The sequence below is a fragment of the Solanum lycopersicum genome, chromosome 4, assembly GCF_036512215.1.
Source record: "Solanum lycopersicum chromosome 4, SLM_r2.1".
NCBI lineage: Eukaryota > Viridiplantae > Streptophyta > Magnoliopsida > Solanales > Solanaceae > Solanum > Solanum lycopersicum.
Window position 1 is genome coordinate 5283036 of NC_090803.1, and position 22398 is coordinate 5305433.

The 22398-nt window shown below is 32.2% G+C and overlaps 3 protein-coding genes across 4 annotated transcripts; 2 read left to right on the forward strand and 1 right to left on the reverse strand.

Annotated features, from left to right (window-relative positions):
- Positions 1-5106: 5106 nt before the first annotated feature.
- Positions 5107-11320, reverse strand: LOC101245050 (very-long-chain (3R)-3-hydroxyacyl-CoA dehydratase PASTICCINO 2). Of its 2 annotated transcripts, none has more exons than XM_010320935.3 (9): positions 10936-11320; positions 10505-10616; positions 9072-9090; positions 8893-8981; positions 8761-8814; positions 6555-6625; positions 5956-6037; positions 5463-5559; positions 5107-5329 (listed from the first exon to the last, which is right to left on the reverse strand). In XM_010320935.3, exons 1-9 carry the CDS (start codon positions 11004-11006, stop codon positions 5259-5261), a joined length of 666 nt encoding a protein of 221 aa, XP_010319237.1. In that variant the 5' UTR covers positions 11007-11320; the 3' UTR covers positions 5107-5258. The 2 variants fall into 2 exon arrangements, with proteins under 2 accessions (XP_010319237.1, XP_069153091.1); XM_069296990.1 differs by having other exon boundaries at positions 5107-5325; positions 5459-5559.
- A 1105-nt stretch (positions 11321-12425) lies between these two features.
- On the forward strand, positions 12426-16400 carry LOC101244764 (kinase-interacting protein 1-like). Its single transcript, XM_004236647.5, has 2 exons — positions 12426-12660; positions 13588-16400. Exons 1-2 carry the CDS (start codon positions 12567-12569, stop codon positions 16167-16169), a joined length of 2676 nt encoding a protein of 891 aa, XP_004236695.2. The 5' UTR covers positions 12426-12566; the 3' UTR covers positions 16170-16400.
- Positions 16401-18803: 2403 nt separating this feature from the next.
- On the forward strand, positions 18804-21887 carry LOC101244479 (mitochondrial ribosomal protein L51/S25/CI-B8 family protein). The gene is made up of 4 exons (NM_001321916.1): positions 18804-18908; positions 19087-19166; positions 20053-20159; positions 21475-21887. The coding sequence occupies exons 2-4, from the start codon at positions 19087-19089 to the stop codon at positions 21645-21647; spliced, it is 360 nt and encodes a 119-aa protein (NP_001308845.1). The 5' UTR covers positions 18804-18908; the 3' UTR covers positions 21648-21887.
- The last annotated feature ends 511 nt before the right edge of the window (positions 21888-22398 follow it).

Consider the following 22398-nt stretch of genomic DNA (forward strand, 5'->3'; position numbering starts at 1 on the left):
TAATATTATTTTTAAATAAATAAAAAAGAAATTTCATGAAGAATTAATCTAAATAATTGAGCATGTAACTGCGTAACCTAAGTATAACTATCAGAATGTATATATATGTATACTGATTAACAAAAGCAAACAGAAAATTTAGCTGGTTATTTACGTAAATACTCTTTAATTATCGCGCTTGAGAACATTCACATAAATTTTTTAAAATTTGAGTTAAAAAGTGATGCAAGTGAGACGAGTGTCTTTTAGAAATAACATGTCAATCTTCACGAGAAAAAGATAAAATTTGTGTTAACAATCTATCTTTCTCAAACGTCATTTATATATGAGATTATATCAGTATTATTTTTATTGAGCTAAAAATATTAAATAAAAATATTTTATCATATATTCATTATTCAGATACTCAAGTCTTAACATATCATAACTGGTGTAATTAAATGAAAATTTAGTAACAAGCTTTTAGAGACGATATATCTACGATAGCTGAACTAAATTCTAGCTATATAGTATATAGTTTCTTATATTCCCTTCCTACATTTTTTCTTTGTTTTGTGGGGGGTCCCAAGACAGAAGAGAAACAAAGGTAAAAAAAGAAAGAAAGAAAAACAGCCTTTTCTTTTCTTTTATTTCTGTCTATTTCATTGTCCCTCCACTACTAAAACCATGGGGACCCAAAAATATGTAAAAATAAAAGAAGAAACACTGCAACTGTAAAAAAAATCTACAGTGTCTGTTTGACCACATATAGTTCAATTAACATATTGTTGAAACGTCGCTATAATTTTTTTCTACAAGGTTTAATTTAATTCTATATGGTTGAGGAGGGGCTCGCGTCTAATTAGCTAGCTCGTATGTAATCGGCAAGGCTATAGTTCGATGGGAAGTTGGTAACTTGTTAGGAATTGGTTACGTCTTAGCTAAAAATAATAACGATTGAAAACACTTTAAATTTGATGTAAAGTATCAGTTTTATTTCTGAATTATAGATAATGTTAAAAAAAAATGTTTTCCTATTTGATTAACTAAACTTAGAGACACTCCTGATCTGTCAAATGACATAGCAAATGATCTCAAACTCTTATAAGAGTCTGAGACTCTTAATAAATAGTTGAGAGAAGTGTTGAAACATTCCTAAACTTGGTAAGAATTTAAAAGTGTGTTTTACTCATGTTTCAGTCGGGGAGGGGATGGGGGCGGGGTGATTTAAGTTCAGTTAGTCAAGTAAAATAGTTTTTTAATACTGTCAATAGTTCGGAATGAAACTTATAATTCATGTCGAGTTCAGAGGTTGTTTTAATACTTCTCTTTAGAGTAAAATGATCAAAAATTAATCTAAATTATTGTTTTGCATGAGTTTCATATATCAATTATCCATTGTTCTCTTTTTATATATATATATATATATATATATATATATATATATATATATATATATATATATATATACACTTAAAATTAATATTTTTTTAATATTAAAATATATTTTAACGTTGAATTGGCTAAATATTTGTTTCTAGTCGACAATAGATATGTGTATGTCAATTCAACATCAAAGTATGTTTTTGGTAGTTACGTCTGAGCCAACCAATTAAAGTTAAAGAGATAATTATGGATAAAAATATAATGAGGTAAAAAAAAATTGTGAGTTTATTTTCTATTTGAATTGTGACCAAGTATTTATCAAAATTCAAAACACTTCGACTAGTTATGATATGTAGTACTGTAAACTCTTTTTGTTTTAAAATGTTATCAAATAACATTTCATGCGAATATTTGAAAAGATAATGATCAAAAATATTTAATTTCAAAATTTATATTTAATCGTAAAATTTCAAATTCAATTTGAAGTTAGAATTCTCGAATTTGAAACTATCAAGAAGTGTTTTTCTCACTTCAAATTATTCAAAAGTAACTTTAATTAATTTGTTTTCTTTTTACAGTTTTCATGATTAAATGGATTCTTAATTCATTATCTATCTTTTTCTTGAAATTAGTCCTACTTATAACCTGTAAATACACAATAATGGCTACCACTTCTAACCAAAGGGCAAATTAACCTTTACCATTCATTTCTACCATTACCCTTTCCTTGTATTAGTGTAAGCCCCACCCCACCCCCCACCCCCACCCCACCCCACCCACCCAAACACACACCCTAAGTTTTATTATAGATGGTAAAATCAAATTTTTACATAAAGAATTGAATTACGAAGAAGTTAATCAGTGTCGATATGTAATATATTAAGGAAATAATTATCTAACTATACAGAGTAATTTTTTGATAAAAAAGATTATCTAATTATACAGAGTAATTTTTTGATAAAAAAGTGTATTTAGATAAACGTAGATCCACCACTACTACTACTTACAATAAATCTTCATGTTTTACCTATACGAAAATTTGAAATGTTCATTTTCTTTTTTTAAATTTGTAAGTAGTGTCTCTACACTCTTTTACTCGTAATCCTTTAGGACGTAAAATTAGATAGTAATGAATTTATATAATCATGCATAAGTAGTTAACTTTTTCCACGTGAAGTAAAATAATAATTACAATGAATATAAGACCAAATTTTATGTAATTTCAAAATTAAAAATAAAAATAGAGCTGGTGGATGGTCACTTTTAGTGTTGGTTAATTAGAGAACATCATATTTTAGCTTTATCCAACAGTCAAAAGTCAAATGTTTCCAACAAATAATAATGCAATTCATTTTCAACGTAAAAAAGTTTGAAAAACTTAAAAATTGTAAAGCTCTAACTTTTTATATGGAGGGAATTATAAAAGCAATTATGTAGAATAGAACAAAAAGGAGGAACAATATGTCAACTAAATAAAATAAAAACACTAGTTAGAAGATAAACAATATATTTATTTTTCGCAATTTAGTATTTATGTGCGTCAAAAAATCATTTATAAGGTAATAACATGTAAATCTCTGTTATAAACATTAATTGATATCCAGATAAAAATTTAATGGTTATGGTATGTCAAAGTATATCGGTGATGTAAATAATCCTAATAGATATTGTCAGTGTATTTGACTTAAATTTCATTAAAATTATGCAGGTTAATTTATGAATATAGATAACGTAATAATTTTTTTACACAATCAATGTAATTTAATTTGATTTATCAAGTTATTAATTGTTTATTCTAGGTTACACATAAATGTTAGTATTAAATAAAATTACATGTCATTACCTAATTTAGCCATCATAAAATTAAACTCAATTTTCATAAACTCTGTAAATTACTTTATTATTATTATGAATAAAGAACATCAAGAATAATATAATACAACTTTTAATTAAAAGGAAATGACCAATAAAGCATAAATGATAGAGTATTCGATATTTATTATTAATATCTGAATAAATTTTCATTCATGTTGTTGAAAAGTTTCATATTTAGTAATAAATTATTTTTTAATAAAAACGATATTATATTTGAAATTCAAACTCGAAAACTTTGTAGAAGCAAAAGTTGTATGATTGTGTACAAAAGGAATAATTTCCCACGTTTAAAAAGCTGAGAAAACGAAAGGTGTAAACAAAGAATATGGAAAGTCTAAGAAAAGGAATTGCTTTTTTTTTTATATATATATATACTAAAGTGTTAATACAACTTTGATTTATATGTGTTTTGATTATTCTATTAATCAGAAGTCAAACATGTTGAATATTTTTAAGTGCTTTGTCAGATTCAAAAAATAAAAGTCAAAATTAATGTGTGAATATTTTCAATTTTTACTCTAATATGAACACTAACATAATCACGTTATCCACATATTAACTTTTATCTTTAAGGGGGGTGCAAGTCGGTTTTGTTGGATTTTTTCATTTACCAAATTAATTATGTTATTTTTTTAAAAAGAATTGATAAACCAAATCAACTTTATATTCGATTTTGATTTTATTGGTTTTTTGTTGCGTTTTCAAAAAATTTTAGAGAATTTGTGGCATGTTAAACCTCGATAAAATTCAACGCTTTACATGAAATCTCCACGATGACACAAGAATATATAGCTAATGCTTTCGCATATTTCTTACGTGCTAGGTATAAGATAGAATAATTATATAGTGTTTCAATTCTCGTGAAAATAAAGGTATATGAAATAAGTCATAATATTATGCTAAAATATAGTGTCGTCGATAATAAAGATGATAAAAACTCGTAAAATAAATGCTACTTTTTCCGAACCACTTTGTTTGTTACATTTTTTTACTTATGCGCGCCCCTTAAACAATTATCTTGAGTATCATACTTTTATTTATTATCTAATCATTTAAAATGTTAATCTTTGGTCAATAAACATCTCTTCGATCAATAAAAAGAAAATTAATCTAAGCAATCGTACTATTGAAGTATGTGTATGTATTCTTCACTAAGGTTTTCTATGTTAATTAGTCAATAATTATTAATTCTAAGAAGGTTTTACTGAGAGTAAAATAGAAGGAATATAATCGAATTATAATTTTTTTAAAATGACAAATACTTTAGACTATCTAATTTTAGTAAGGACAATAAATAAAGTGATCTGGAGGTTAATAAATGATAGTGGAAATGCATATGATTATTGTTGAGCTTTATTTGAGTTATCAAACTATCCATATACAAAATTATAAAATTTGACATTTTGTCCTTCAAATGAGATAAATTTTAATTTTTGTTATTTAACAGTTGAATTTAATCAAATTTATGCATAGTAAGACATAAGTTCTTTAAAAACTAGAGTTATATCTATGCATAATCTATAAAATACATAAAACTTATAGTGAAAGACAAAATATAGGGACAAAAATGCAAATGACCTGCTATCATAGGTTTAACAAAAAATTTATTGCATTCTGTTCATTTTTTTGTCCAACTTTGCATTCTTTATTGTTTTAAGAATAAAAACTTTCCCAACTTTTTATTAATATTTAACTACCGATGTTACTCGAACTCTTCAATAATATCGAGAGCACAAAGAAGCATGCTTGTTCCTCCAAAAGTATTACATTTTTGGAGATTCTGACAAAACAGCGACAATATTTTTGGAGTCCGAGCAACATCCTTTTTCAATCCCTTTGTTTATAGTTTCTAATGAGAACTCAGCAAACTGCAAGTAAATTTTCATTCAACCACTTGATTTCCATCAGAGAAATGCAAATTGTTCCATTGTCTAAATTAGTAAAGAACAAATTGAACAGGTGAAATACATTGATTAAGATTAAAATTGCAATCTCCAACAGCTACATTTCAATTGAGTCTACTCCTTTTTCGATTTGGAGAGAGCTTTCTTTCTCTGCCCGAGCATGTAACCGTACATGTGAGGACTACCTGCAGTTCCGAATATAGCAAACTAATCAAAATCTAAAATGGAAAACATCGTCATGCCATGTATCCTTCTCGGATTTGCTTATGAGGAAAAGGTATGATATAAGGTTGAACACAAATGTATTAGGATACTTGCCTGGGACATAGATACCGAGGGCAACAAGTCCTGCATAGTAGTAATCGAAAGAGAAGTTCCATTTGTTTGGCATCCTAAGAGAATACATATCCGATCCCTAGAAAAAGTAGTTCTGTTAGAAAATGCACCATGCATATAAACAGAAGAATTAGAACTCGTGGCAAGGAGTGAAATTCCAAGTTCAAGAGCTGAATAAACCGAGCATATATATAGTTGCAGGAACTTATGCACAAGTGTCTCGAGAGGCCCAAATAGAAACTATACAGCAAGTTGGTTTTGATGTCAAGGCAAGAGTGGAAGCCGGGAAAGGGTGCAATTTGGAAGGAGCTATGGATACAATAGCGTGTTGCTACTACACAGAAAATCATTTTGTGAAATCAAACAAGTGAGGTTATGCTGGAAAATATACAAAGGAGAAACAGACTTCTCAAACTTTTTTACGACTTATTTTGTAACTTTTATGAGTTGAAAAAGAGAGATGCTGTTTCAGTACCTTGATGTAAGGCAGAGCGCTATATATCAAACCAACTTCACTTGTGATGCCACTAGGATACAGCAACAAGAAGGTACTATACCTGCAAGAAGAAAATCGATATCCAAACTTCAGCTTTGAAGAGCAAACGAAACAAAATTGAATCTGATGGGTTGTCCATTCACAATAAAGGTTAGCAGTTTAGTCTTGTATATGATGCACGGTTGAAACCATCTCAAATACTCCCTCCATTCCAAGTCAAAACCAGACAAACAAGTTGAAATGGAGGAAGTACTTTTTAGTTTCTTTCCCGTTTCTTGTCACTTGTTACATTCCATTCTTGATCATCTATAATGGTGTCGTTTGTCTTCTATATAGAATAGAAGAACATAATGATTAAGACAGCATTTCATAATCCCATATATGATGCACTTGTGAAAAATTTGTTGCTCTAACGAAATGATAAGTCTCTTTTGTGTGGTTATTTGACAAGAAAAATAGGTTGTTCCATTTTAAATGGGCCAAAAGCAGGTTAAAGGATTTGTTAACAACAGATTATCCCCAATCCATTTATCATGCGAACTCATTTACCTTGCTCACAAAGTTAAAAGAGTCATTACCTTAGCCACAAGAGCCACGAAGGTGCAGAGCCAAATGCCTCTTTTGTCCCAAAAAATGAATACCGAATGATCTGAATATTTAGCAGAGAGAATATACCAATAATCAACATGTTGCTTAACCATGAATTGACGCGAACTATCAACATATTATTTAGATATGAGTATCATCAGTTAAACAGTCATGAAATGACATCGTTAATAACCAAAATTGGCCCTTGGTCACAGATAGAAGTTAGTGGATAGCAAGAGATTGAGAAGAATAGTTGTACAGTCACTTTATGAGTTATTGCATGCATCGGTGCAATGACATGATATTTCATCTAATATGCTCTCACAAACTTATTAAGGGAATCAGGGAACATAAGTCTGAACTACACAATTCTACGTAAGTGTAAACTATATGGAGTAAGGATAATTGAAGGGCATCTTTGTTAAGGTGAATCGGTGCATAAGGCATTCCGCGTTCACACAGGATCAGAGGAAGGGCCACACTCCCAAGGGGTGTGATGTAGACAACCTACTCTAATGCAAGCACTATTGGCTGCTTCTGCGGCTCGAACTATGACCTTATAGGTCACAAGGAGACAACTTAACCGTTGCACCAAGGCTCCCTTCAAGAAATATCTCTGTTGAATAACGATAATCAAGTGGACTACTTGGAAATTTTAAAAAGACAAACGCATCAAGCAAACCATACCTATTGTCTACTGATATTCCCTGGTGTAGAGTATTTCTGAATAATTGAACAATCATCCAGTTTAACAGTCTCACAATGCACAAGGATGCTTTAGTGGAAGTTGATTATTTCAACATTCACGTTAGTCCTTACTATACAGAAAGCAAAAGCAAAAGCAAAAGATAAGGACAGCTAAGCTAGCTTGTCTGTAAAAGAACAGTCTAATTTTGTAATATCATCGAGTATTAAATTCATTTAGCTGGTACTAAATACATTAAGCTGCCCCCACAAAACACTCAACAACTTTCGAAACTAAGAAGAGAACTCTGGTGAGAGTAATTCAGAAAAATTTCCTGTCCAGATACCTCTTTATCCTCTTCTCTGTCATCTTCCCATTTGAGTGTGGGTCTCATGGGAACCAACTCAGCCTCAAGTCTTCGCAGCTTCACTGGATTTCACATCTATATGGAAGATAAAGGCTTATATCTATATGTTGTGTCGGTTGGAATGTTAGTAGGTAGTAGAGCGTTGTTGTCTTTCCTTAACAGTAGTCGGAGTATTTCTCTTGTAGTTTCTTGTCTTTCGATTTCTGTTACTATCTACTATCTCTTGTACTTCGATTATCACTATTTTGTTGTAGTTACTACCATTCTTTAAGAATGTTTTGTCATGCTTTCCTTAGTATCTGCTTTGATATGCTTTTCCATAAGCCGAGGGTCTATTAAAAACAGCCTGTCTACCTCCCAAGGTGAAGTAATGTTTGCGTACACTCTACCCTCAGGCCCACTTGTGGGATTACATTGTGTATGTTGTTGTTGTGTCGGTTGGAACATAACACCCAAATTAAAATGAAGGCAGAAGTAATCACAATTTTGAATTCAGCACTCATTGCACATGGTTCATGCTTATGATGGTTTAGTACATCGTAAAGCAGTACTCATGATTGTTAGTATAAGATATTGCAAGTAAAAAGACCCAAGTTATGGACTAAGATTAAGGATATTTTATCGATCTTATAATCAAGTTTTCCTAGACAGTTAAATAAATGGATATAAAAAAACATACGAGTTCTGAATAATCTATGTCTTTTCATTTGTCTACCCAATAGAACTCGCTGTGTTCGTTGTTACTTCCAAACTAAGTACATCCATCAAAATCATTTGAGTGTCAAATTATTGAGATATCAATCTTAAACCCAAAACTATATAAGACCAGAAAAGATTGTGGGGAAAATATTAATGCGTATGGTTAATTTGAAAAGGCGGTGTTGCTCAGCTAGATACTATAACATTCTGACATATAAAGAAGAAACAGAATCAATCTTTATCCAAAAGAAAAGAATAAACAAAAAAAAATTCACCTGTATTTAGGAGTATCTTCGATCTGTTTTATTTGTTATTATTATCACTACAAGGTAGTAATGGGAAACAACTTCTCTACACTTACAATTACTTAGTACCAGCATAGGCCTCGGATATTAGACACTTTAACATAAACAAAAGTTGAAGCTACCGAATAAGTAAGGCTTACCTCCGTTATAGACCAGCTAATCACTAGAGAACTAACAAGAATATGAGACCGAAGCTGCATCAGCAAATAAATTCGTTAGTTAAAGTACTTCTATATTTTACATAGAAATTCAAGGAAATTAATTAAGCTAACCTCAGGGAAACTCCATAGAATACCCCAGGTTACATATAATCTTGAACTTATTTGTGGAAGCGTTGCTGATACTGGCGATCTTACCAAACCTAGTTAAGGGTGATGGAAAAGAATAGGTTAATACTAGAGTTCAAAAACTTCTCCCTGAGCTTATTTAAACTTGGGATCTAGAAACTTACCCACTAAACCATGAAGTATCTGTTTCGCGATTCATGTGGAAAAGAAAATTAATCTGTTAGCATCTAATGATAATAACACCATGAAATAAACAATACTAAACCCACAGTTCCGCAACAACACTTATTTACCCAAAATTTGATTAAGAAATTCCATAAGCATATAATAAGAGGATGGAGACAGCACAAACAACCAATTACATGTCGGTTACAGGCGGCTACACAGGGCAAGTTACATGTGAGTTGCAACTAGGACTTTTATCTAGCAACAGTAGCAGCACAAACCACTGAAACATTTTAAAACTATTTAAGAAATGAGAAGACACATTATTCATTAGATTTAAGTAACTACTCCCTCTATTATAATTTGCTTGTCTTACTTTTCTTTTTAGTCCATTTCAAAAAGAATGTTTTTTTGGCTACTCTTTACTTCTAAATTTCTACATGGGATGACCATAGATTCTATTTTAACATCAATCCAGTCCCCCTTTCTTGTTCTCGAAAAAAGTGATCCGATTGATCGGTTTGGTATGAGAGATGGTTTCAATGATAATCCAATCTTTCGTCTTAGGACATATAAGAACATTAAATTAAAGGACATTTTGATACATTCTACATATCTCTAGTGTAAGACCACAAGATTAAAAAGACTTCAAAAGTCTTTTTTACTTCTTAACTCCATGTGAAGTCAAAACTAGAAAAACAAATTGAATCGGAGGAGGTATGACATTATTAGTCTTCAGAAGGAAAAACATTATCATTAGATAAAGATCATACAAAAGTAGGTACCGTATTTAGAATTTATGTTTCAACCAAGCTTCATTAGTTTAAATGGTCTGTAATAAGCAAATTATATTTGAAAAACCAATTTTTTTTCAAGTAAGAAGAGAAGCAACTTTTGGGAATTCCAAAAATAAAAAAAGAAACTTTTACCAATACTACACTTAACTGCATGTTGTGGGGATGGAGTGGTAGAGTGTCAACAACTTTCAGCCATATTCCTTTAAAAACTTGTCACATTTGACCCAACGTATATGAATGAAAATATATCTATTAGGTAAAATTTCCCAAAATAGATATTCCCTCATGTGTATCAAAATTCAAACATTCAATCTTTTAAGCAAATTGAATAACAAATGTCTAGAATTTCATTTATTCATCAACCTCATATTCCAACTAACCCAAAACTAATGAGAAAATAGCATTGTAACCACCACTCCACCTCCATAAATATACCCATCTACACACAACATGACAATAATCTGGCGGAATTAGGATTTTCACTAAGGGACTCAAATATGAAGTAGTAAACACAAGAAAAAGCCGATAAGGGTTCAACATCAATTATATACTCATAAAAATACTAACTTGTAACCATGTATAAACAGTGTAATATTCCATGGCTCCACCCCTTACATAGCAATGGTGGGAGTTACCTCTAAAATGGCCGCGGTTTGAGCTAAAAGCAAAGGCTTCTCTACAGCATCATAGACATGTTCATGCCCAGATTCTTTCAGAGTTTTCACAGCAAAATAAAAAACTTGAAACCTGAAATTTCCAATTAAAGATCTCAGATCTACAGTTAATGAAAAAAACAAAAAAAAAATCAATCAATCAACTATGTTCAATCCCAAAAAGAAGTCCATATCTCCAAGGTACCTGAACCCCATATTTTGAAGGCGAAACATAAATTTATTGTAAAATTCATTAAAATTGCATATAACTGAACCCATAATTTCAAAAATACAATAAGTTCAAGAACCTTAAATATTGCACCATAAAGTTTAAATCTTGAATCCGGAGAAGAAAAATAATTACATATACAGGACGATAGAAGAAAAAATAAAAGGTGGGTATTGAAGCTTACCATCCAAAAAAGACAACCCAATTGTAAAGTGTGAGGTAAATACGTCTTAGAACTGATAAAACTCCAGCCATTGACGGACTCCAAAAAGCTTAAAACTTTGAAAAGTATAAAAAAAAATACCAAAAAAAAAACCAATTGGGTATTTGAAGAAAGAAGGGTATTTATGAGGAATTAATCAGTGTTGGTGAGCAGATGAACTACTGAATCTGCTTCTCAACTGTCAACGCTTAGCTGACAAAATTATTCAAAATCATGTAAAACTCCATTAATGGTAAAGAGACGGGCAGCTAAAACGACGCCGTAGTGAAGTGGTGGTGAATGTCTCTTCTTGTTTAACCACGTGTCATGTTATGAATGTTAGGTAGAAAATCATAACAATTTTTGTATGAAATTCTAATTCGAAACTCTATTTGAATTAAATTTCGAGTTTTTATTTTAGAATTTGATTTTAAATTTTATATTCTAATTTCTTGATTTGAAATTTGTCTTTTGGTGTCAATTATCGAGCTTTACGATTAGATCAGATTTTGATAAATTAGATGAATGATAATGTGAAAAAAAAATTTAAAGTTAGATTAATTCTAAAGTATAGTATGATTTGATTATGAGTATATAAGTATATATGAATCTAACTCATCCTTTTTCCTACTCATTTTTTCACCCAATTTATTTTAATCTTACGAAATAAATATGAATGAATTAAATTATTTTCATTTATATTAGTATTAACTTTGTTAATATTTGTACAACTATAATTACGCCATTAAATAAAAAAATTATGTTGCGGTAAAATATAAAATAACGTTTCTTCTTTTGGTACAAATTAAAAAAAAATGTGTAATATAGTATGAGGCGTAGAATAATATTTTATTTTCATATAGTGTTTTTTAAGAAGAGAAATAATTGCCATAACTAAAAAAAAACAGTTAAGATGTTTCAAAATTTTAAGAAAATACAGGTGGCCTAGCTATTAATAAAGGTAGATATTAAATTAGACCAACCTCAGTTTTCTTCCAATAAATTCAAAAGATTGATAATATAATTTTCCTTTTTCATAGAACAACAAAATATCTAACCAATAATTTTAAAAGAAAACACAACTTTACTTTAAAATGACATAGAGTCACTAGTTATAATTCGATATAAGAAGGTGCTACAACCACTAATTACTTTCTATGAAACTTAGGTAAAATATGAAGTTTTTTTTAAAAAAAAATAATAATAATAATTTAATGACTTGTTACGGTATTAAATAAAATTGAATAACTTTAATCGTTATAAAAAATAGTTTGATTACTTTAGTGTAATAAAATAAAAGTCAGAATATAAACAACAAATATGTGATTTTATATGCTACGGCTATGACTTAATTTGGAGCTAAATTAACTCCCAACCATAAACCAAAAATTAATTCTTGTTTAATCTACTAATTAACAAGAAATCTTGAGCTTTTTCTTAATTCTTCTCTTTTTAGTTTTCTTGTGCTTTTCTCTCATGTTTGAAACTCTTCCTCTTTCCTAAAATATTTTTATTCTTTTGAGAAAACATAAAAATAAAAAAAGAGGAAGAGTTTCATTTATCATGTGAATTATTTTAAAAAGGAGAAGAAAAAAAGATCAATAATTGACAAGATGTTACAAAGAGCTGCAAGCAATGCTTATTCATGGTGGGCTGCTAGCCACATTAGGACCAAACAATCTAAATGGCTTGAACAAAGCCTTCAAGGTATGGTTTTCAACAACAAAAATGAGTGGGGTATATTGACGTTGATAATCATTTAAATTTTTAATTGTGGTGTCAGGTAGATATCTCGAGTAATTTCATTGAGTACTTATTATCTTGTACCAGCATAACATATGTACCATGTAATTATGTTAACCGTGGTTGGATGAATAGGAAGAAATTAGCTCCTCTTCATTTTGTTTGTTTGCATTGTATTGTTTTTGTATTTTTATTCAATTTAAAAACCAGGTAGATAAATATTATCTAAAGAGTTCTAGGTATATGCTAGATTGCACAATCTTATAACAAACAATAATTATGTACTAGGTCTCGATTTCAAGCTAGTTGGGGTCGATTGAAAAATATTATTTATTGGTTCATTTCAAAGTTATGTTGCTCAGACTTTTTAAAAATATTGTCGCACCCCTTCAAATCTTCCAGAAATGTACTATATTTTACTAAATTTGAAAGATCCAACATGCACCGATTGAAAACAAAGAGTTCAAGTAACATAGTTTCGAAGTGGTCCATGGTAGTGATGTCAATCAAAGGAGTCATTTTCCTTTTGGCATAATACATAAACATACATTTTAAACTTGGCCTTAGCTGGCAAGTAAGCACTCCAACTTTGAGAGTGCATCGCTAGACACCTCGATTAAATTGACGACTAAAACACTCCAACTCGTCCCCACTATGCTTGTGGAGATTCAATACCGACATGACACATAAATTTTGAAGGTGTCTAGATGATCATTGGAGACGTGAAAAGATATTTAGATATGATGCACACTTAAAGTGGGAGTGTTTACTTGCCAGCTAAGGCGAAGTTTTGAATATCTACTTATGTATTATGCTTTTCTTTGTGTCTTGCATTTTCTTGCTTGTTGAATATGAAAAAGCAATAACTCCATTTGTATATGGTGTTAACAGATATGCAAGGGAGAGTTGAAACTGTGATTAAGCTGATTGAAGAGGATGGAGATTCATTTGCCAAAAGGGCTGAAATGTACTACAAGAAAAGGCCAGAGCTGATAAACTTTGTAGAAGAATCCTATCGTGCCTATCGCGCGTTGGCTGAACGATATGATCATCTGTCAAAGGAACTACAGACTGCCTACAACACAATTGCTACTATCTGCCCAGAACAAATTCAACTAGCGATGGAAGAGGAAGACGAATATGGCGCCCCAACTCCAAGAATGCCAAAGGATTTTACACAAATTCCACCAAATGGATCATCAAACATACCAAAGGCTCCTATAAAAGACTTAAAAGGTTTTATGTCAACTACCACAAAACAAAGACAAGGCAAGAAATTGACAGATGATGCAGACAAAAATGATGTCGCGAAATCTGGTTTGTCCAAAAACGAGGCTATTGAAGAGATCGACAAGCTTCAGAAAGACATATTGGCCTTGCAAACTGTGAAAGAGTTCATAAGGAGTTCCTACAAGAATGGACTTGAAAGGTACAGAGGAATTGAAAACCAAATCATGGAAAAGCAACAAAAGATATGTACGTTGGAGGATGAATTTGGCGAGGGTCAGGTTATTGAGGATGCTGAGGCTTGCACTTTAATGGCGGAAGCAGCATTGCAATCGTGTCAAGAAACATTAAATCATCTCCAGGAGAAACAAGATGTATATACACAAGAAGCGCGAGATGAGTTCAACAAAATTGACGATTCTTGTAAGAAACTTAAGTCCTTTAGGCATAAGTATCTGCCCGGGCAAATTGATGAACTGAAGGCCGATAGAGTTAAATTCCCAAACCAACAAGTTAGTAAGGAGATAAAGTCATTACAAGACAAGATTAAGGACCAAATGGACGCGAGCTCTAAAGGGTCTTTAACGATGTCCCAATTGGCGGAGAAAATTGATGAGCTTGTGAATAAGGTGATCAGCCTAGAAACAGAAGTTGCATCTCAGACACTTTTGATTGACAGATTAAGAAGAGAAGCTAACGAACTCCAAACACAAGTTCAGTCTTTGGAAGACGATAAGGCAGCTCAGACAGGCGATACGTATAACCTGAATATAAGGGTGACCGCGATAGAAGCAAAATTGGCAACTATTGACAACATCAATAAAGATGTTGTAAACCAAGACAGTAGCCTACGAACTCACTTTGTTGAAACTCGTGCTAATATAGAACATTTATCCGGTAAATTGAGTAGTGTCCAACCGGATGAGGAGCTCGATGGAACAGATTCATCTCCAAATGAAGTGACTATGAGACAAGATCCTGTAACACAAAAAGATTATCCTAGTTCAGGTGAAGGGCACAAAGAGCACAATTCCAGTCAAAGTAACAAAGGGGAATTTAAACAATCTACAAAGAAGCACGTCACATTTCTGCAGCCAATAACAGCTGGAAAAGGCAATGTGAAAGTCTCAGCTCAATCTGGAACTAGTGTTTACGAGACGAAAATAGAGGAAGTTGCAGAGAAGGATGATGATCTTAATTGGCAACAGATGCTGTTGAGTGGTTTGGAGGATAAAGAAAACATTCTCTTAAATGACTATAAAATAATTCTCAAGGATTATAAGGAAGTTACAAAGAGGCTAAGTGATATGGAGAAGAGAGATAGAGAAATCGAGTTTGACCTCACACTTCAGATCAGAGAGTTTAAATATGCTATCACAAAGAGGGATGAAGAGATACATAATCTACGTCGAAAATTGAGTCTCATGCACCAAGGACATGCTTCTGATCAAGGTAAAGAGCTGAAGGAAGAAAATCCTTTATCTGATAGAAGCTTGAAACCCGATGATCTGCCTCAAAGGAAGGACAACGATACTCCTATAGTAGAGCACGATGAAGAAGACATCAAGACGATTTTGGTTGATAGACGTGCATCAGTACTATCGCCAATTGAGGGGGAAATCCGGTTTAGCATTAATTCAATTCTAGACGAAAACTTGGACTTTTGGCTAAGGTTCAGCTCAACATTCCATCAGGTTCAAAAATTCAAGACCACGATCCATGACTTGCAGCTCGAAATATCCAAACTCAAAGACAAGGAAATGCAAGATAAATCAGAAATCAGGCCTTTATATAAACAGATGAAGGAGATCCACAGTGAACTAACAATGTGGTTATCACACACATTGCTTCTAAAAGATGAACTTGATCGCAAGTTCTCAGCTTTATGCAGCATTCAGGACGATATCACAAAAGCTCTAAAAGAGGGAGTTGCATTAGACGGAATCGGATTGAGCAGTAATGAAGCAGCAAAGTTCCAAGGTGCAGTTTTCAACATGAAACAAGAGAACAACAAGGTAAGAGAGGAACTAGAAGCTGGTGTACGTCGTGCAACTACACTTCAACTAGACGTCGAGAAGACTATAACACAATTAGATCAAGAATTTGGACTTAACGAAAACCAAACACAATTGATGCACACAGTGAGCAAATCAAGAATTCCCTTACACTCATTCATCTTTGGAACTAAATCAAAGAAGCAAAAGCGTTCAGTTTTTTCGCGCATTCACCTCAATAGGAAATACTAGAACCTTGAGGGCTTGAGTAGAACATGTATTCTTGATCTTGTTTTTTCTTCTTCCTTGTGCTTTTTCCAGGTTTATACATGTATCTGGAAGTTTGTTAATAGTCTTAGCAGTTATATATTTCTCTCTACAAACATTCTGACCGGCGTAAAATTATGTTCGTCTAGTCAAAAAGTACTATAAAATGGGATGTTGTAACACTATGGTATAAATATTATGTTTGTACTTGTCAAATTTAGTATAAAAATGAATGTAATGAGACTATAGTATAAAAAATTGTTTGTACTTGTCAAAAGTAGTATAAAAATGTTGTATCTCTCAAAAATTGAGTTTGTTAAAAGCTAATAACAAAATAGTTGGTGAAGAGTTTATACTCACAATGAAATAAAATAAGACAAGTCTCGAGGCACAAATAATGTTCATTAACATACGAGTTCAATAGAATCCAGTAATTTTAATCGAAATCTTCTATTTACATTAAGAAATCCACTAAATATATACAAAACTCAATTACTTAAATAAGTCGCTATCCTCATAAAGCTCAAATCCTGACTTCGTCTCTGCTCAAACTTTCTCGGAAATGACATCCAATTCCCCTTGAGACAAACTCATACTCCCACAAAACCATTTCCTCTCATTTTCATCTTCTTCATAAACAACATAAATGTAAAAGAAAATGGAGCTTGCAGCAATGGCAACGACGTAAAGAAACATAGCAACCACGAAGCCTAAAATCGATGAAAACTGAAAGACAAAGCCAAACATGATGGCTGAATACAAGAACCATATAACAAATCCTATAATGTCCTTATGCAATGACTTTACCTTTGATGGAAAACTACGATATACATACGAGAAGTATAGTAACAAGAAGAAGCTTAAATATACGAATAAGATGAAAGCTAAGAGCGAATATTGTTTGTGAATATATGCTCTGTAGATATTACCCAAAATGTTAAATGCCATAAAAAAAGATACGTATATCATTGAAGGTGAAAAGCATGCCATAGTTCGTTCTTCTATTGATAATTATCAGGGTCGGAGTTACAATCCGCTAAACTATACTGAAAATCTTAGTTCCGCCTCTGTTGATAAAAGATTATGAGGTGCAATGTTGAGTTTGATGGTTTAATTTTGTAGACTTTATTATATGAAAGGTATATATAGTAGGAAAAATGTGTTTGATTTACTTGGTAAAGGCTCAAAGTTAGCATTGTAAAATTGGAATTCAATTTTGGAGTAATTTCCTTTGAAATATCTATGAAGAATCGATCCACTTTACAGGAAGCTGCCTTTAGTCCTTTATTGGTCAGCTATGAAGATAGTTGTTGGGGCGGGTGCGTATTAACAAAGTCACATTGATAATAGACAAGAAATAAAGTCGACAAATGACATTAGCTCTATATTTTGGTTGTTTTAGTCAAATATTTTATTGGGCAACTTTCACGTCATATTTATATGTTATAGCAAAGTTTGTATAATTGCGCTTCATAGCAAACATATAACTGTATAATTCGCTGGCCTAAATTGTATAATTCGCTGGCCTCGCTATACATATACAATTGTATAATCTTGCTCGCCTAAATTGTATAATTCGCTGACCTATTTCGCTGCAATTGTATAATATGCTGGCCTATTTTACTGCAATAATATAATTTGCTGGCGTATTTTGCTGCAATATGTGTATATGTATATAAAATTTGCTTTGCATACAATTGAATTGAAGTAAAATGTTTGTATATTGTATACTTATAAGTGTATAGGAAGAAGATATATGTTTTTCTCTCGCTTTATACAAAAACAGAAACACAATTTATACACTTTTGTTGTATAAAGCGAGAGAAAATTGTATTTCACTGCAATTGTATAATTCGCTGGCCTTTTTCGCTACAATATTTGTGTAAAATTTGCATTTGTATACAACTGAATCGAAGTAAAATATTTGTAAATTGTATAATTAAGTGTATAGCACGAAGATATATGTTTTTGCATGTGTATATACAATTTTCTCTCGCTTTATACAAAAAAAAGAAACACAATTTATACACTTCTGTTGTATAAAGCGAGAGAGGCGAGTAGAGGGAGAGTGGCGAGCGAGAATGAGAGAGTGGCGAGCGAGAGTTTTGGGAGAGAAGCGACCGACAAACTTTGGTAAACGTTTGCTATGGGGCACAATTAAATCAAATAGTAGCTATTCCATTTATTTTAAGTTATTAATTTGCTATTATATACAATTATTTCTATTTTGTTTTATTTTAAAATTTAAATTATATATAGGAAAGAGAAATGAGGGACAACCGGAAATAAATTTTTCAAAATTTAGATAACCAATCAATTGAATCAGTAAGCTTGAATGAGAGTAGTTTCATTAGTTTTTCCATTTTTGTTGTTCTATAAGTTATTTCCGTTATTTTGGCCTCTATTTTATTTAAATTAGACCTTTATATTAAAAATATATTTTTCTTTGTGATATAAAATACATTTATGTATTACATCGCTCAACGTTCCAATACATTATCTATGTTGATATAAAATGCACATATTCTAATACATCATGTCCTGATAATTTTACCCCACTATGGGCCTCGTTTTAACGGATAGATCCGAGCCCGGAACCCAAAATTACTCCAAGCCCCAATTCTGTAAAGGGTTCACTTTGCCCAAGTCACCGGCGGCGGACGTTCTACTTCTCACTCTCAATCTCTATCCGCTGCAAATTATATTCTCCGACGGAATAAAATTGTATGTATTTCTCTCTTACTCTTCATATATTTTCATGTGTTTTTTTTTCAAAAAATTCAATCATGAAAAAATTTAATTCTAAACCTTGCACGTCTAACAATATTGCATATACTACTTGCGGCGTCAATTTTTGTTTGTGAATGATGAGCAATGGAATTTGTGAATGTGTTTGATCCAGATGGCACTAAGAGGTGTTTGGCAGCTAAGGAAACTGGTAGTCAGCTATTGCAATTGGGGTGGCAGTAGCAGGGGAATAAGGTAAAGGTTAACTTGTGAAGTTTTCTTTATCGTTTATATTGGATTTATAGATGAATCTGAATCATAATGAGGCTGTTTCTACTGGGAATCTTCGAATAAAAATGATGAATGAAATGAGAGAGGAAATGTGACAACTAAATTTTTTAGAAATGCTTTAATTCGACATATTTAAGAAATGTGGCAATTGGAAATGTTGTATTTGCAATTTTGAAGCAAAACTATAGAGGAAAAAGAAAGGATTATACTTTATATTATTTCATCCACAATAAGATATCTTTATGGATGATTATCCCACCTTCACAAGTTTTTAAGTGTTCCATACATATTTTTATGCATCCCAATCTGATAACCTCTTCCAAACTTTGTTCTTTATATTTTTTGGTGTTTGCCGAATTTGGTTAAGAGAAGTGTGGATGAATGGAGCAATGCTATTTCCTTGTTCAGTGGAATGGATTGAGTAGTATAATGTTATGAGCCTGACTTTCCTTTGAAATTCTTTTTCATACCTTATCGGAATGTTTAACACAATTTTAGGTATAAGATGAATGTTTTTTCCCATGTTGCAATCTGTCAAGAAGTAGTATTTTCTTTCTGCATATATTGTGATTTGAGGTAAGTGTATCTGTCTAGAATTTTGATGTATTGCTGATGTGCAATTTACATGTGGAGGTGTTTAGTCCTATTTGAAGTTTAAACATGTAGTCGCGAGAGGAAAAGATTCAGACTTTATATTGGTAAAACAAAATGGAATAACAATTATTAATCAACATAAGCAGAAAAAAGAGGAAACAAAATGAGCTGCTAGTTTCTGGATGACTGAGGTAGAGGAATATACATAACAAAATAGCTCTGTGGCTTATGTTAAGATATGTATATACTGTTGCAGGGCATTCATGGAGTCTGAATTGCCAGCACTCAAGGAGAAAAATCCACATCTTGAGGTGGTCACTGAACTCAATCGTGGTCAACATCCTTTCTTGAAGGGATTATACAGTAAGACTTTCTCCCTGTTTTCGCTCAAATCCATACTGTAAACAATTATTCTTTCTGTGTCTAAGGTAGATGTACATGAAGAGAGAAAAATTAGCAAGGTTACTTTCAGTTGACTGTGACCATAGCGTCTTCTGAGTTTTGCTTGGGTTGCCTAGGCATACTTTGATCTGGTATTGAGAAACTAAAAAAGCTCCCACTCGATAAACGCTCTATGTTTAAAGGTTCTTTTATTGTGTGGTTTCCCCCTTTTTTCTCATATATCTGCCAGGATCCTTGGTCAGAAGGAACAAACTCTCCGACTACTATATCCAGGGGGCTCAACTATAGTGGATTACACCGGAGCCGAAGTTACTATAACTGGCCTTTTCCATTATGTCTTGCTGAAACCATTCTGAATTGGAACCCTCTCTAAGTTAAAGCTGTCCAAATGGTGATTGGCAGAAGAAAATTTTTGCTCTCTTTGTTAATCAGCTGTATTCAGTTACCATTCAGCTATGCCCATTGTTATTGGCTATGTTTTCCCTTTCGCTGCAGACCTCCTCAATGAAAACAGTGTCCCCCCCCCCCTACCCACACCCCGTATCATCCTTCTCTTTTTATCTCTGTGACTTCTTATACTTTCCACTGTTGACCTTTCTTTCAATATTTATGCATGTGAGACTCATTGGTATACATCTGATCTCTATATCAGTCATGACCCTTGGTATCTCTCTCTTCTTGTCTGGATAGATGTAAAATAATTAGCCAACCATACCGATTTTGGTGAAGGTAACATAGTTCATGGAACCTATGGAAATAAACATGACACATGCACGTATCTCGTCAAAAACTTATAATATCACTTGCAAGACTTGGTTCAGAAAAGATAAGTATTATCTTGTTTTGAAGTTATTATCCCAATGATGCCATGAATGACATTATCTTTCACCGGATCAGTGTGACTTCTTATATTCCATCTTTCCAGGCATAGCTGAAGAGATATACTGAGTCTATAAATTGATTTACAGATCAGACTTACTCCAGCGAGCCTTATATTGTCTATAGGCTTCGACTAGCAACTATTTGCATTTAAGACTTATTATGTTGAAAGCTCAAGGAAGTGTCAAATAAATGTGTCATATCGAACACATTTTTCCACCACGCAACCATGTTTAAACTAGTCAAATACCTATACATGCACTGTACTAAAATGTTTTTTGTGATATTAATATTCCTAATTATGCCTCGTGTATTTGTTGTATCTGTTTATTCAAAAACCAATTGTTTTTCCTGTAATTTCTTCTCATGGGTATGTAATGATTTGCTTTTCAATTAGAGAACAAGAATGAGCGTGTTGTATGTGTGAAAAACTTGAGTCAAGATGAAGTACTTGAAGCAGCGACCAAGCTAAGGAATTCACTTGGCAGGAAGGTGGTGAAGCTGAAGACACGGCATGTTACAAAACAACCGAGCGTTCAAGGTACGTGGTCAACAGCATTGGAGTTATAAGCGCCAAAAGAAAATGTTATATGCAGGTGATTTCTGTCTTCCTAGGTTTTATCATATGCATCTGTAAGTCGTAGGTGTAGTCCTTTTGGACAAACAAGATATGGATTATGCGGTCTACGTGTATGAGAAGGTAAACTTATCAATCGCTACTGTAATAATTTACTCGTGGCTATAGTTTTGAAGGGGTGCTATATTTAAGATGTTATTGATGGAATGGAATGCATTTGTTTGTTATGGTCATGTTGTAATTGAGTTCTTGGGTTTGGAGTTAGTCAACAATACGTGTATGTGATGTTTGATTGGTACTTTCATTAGTACCTGTTTTATGTGAAATAAAATGTGGATTAAGAAGGTGTGCACAAACTTCTTGCTGAATTTAGTGGTGTTAGATGGTATTGTAAAAAAAGAAGAAAGTTTTTTAACTTTCGATGGCATTTGTTATCTCTAAGGTATAAAATATGGTTGAAAAACAATTCTTGAGCTGCTTTTTTTTTTTTTTCAAAAAATAAAATTTTAAAACAATAAATTTACAGCTAAGATCAAATACTGCAGTTTAGCAAGAAGTCATAATGATCCATTTATTGCTTATTTCACTAGTTGGCTTGCATCAATTTAAACAAATAAAATTTGAAGCTACCCCATGAGGACTACTACTAACATAAATTTTAAACACATGTTGAGTCGGCTAAATATTATTCACTCGACCACAGACACATGTAGGCCAAGTGAAGTGGACACAAACCTTACCCCC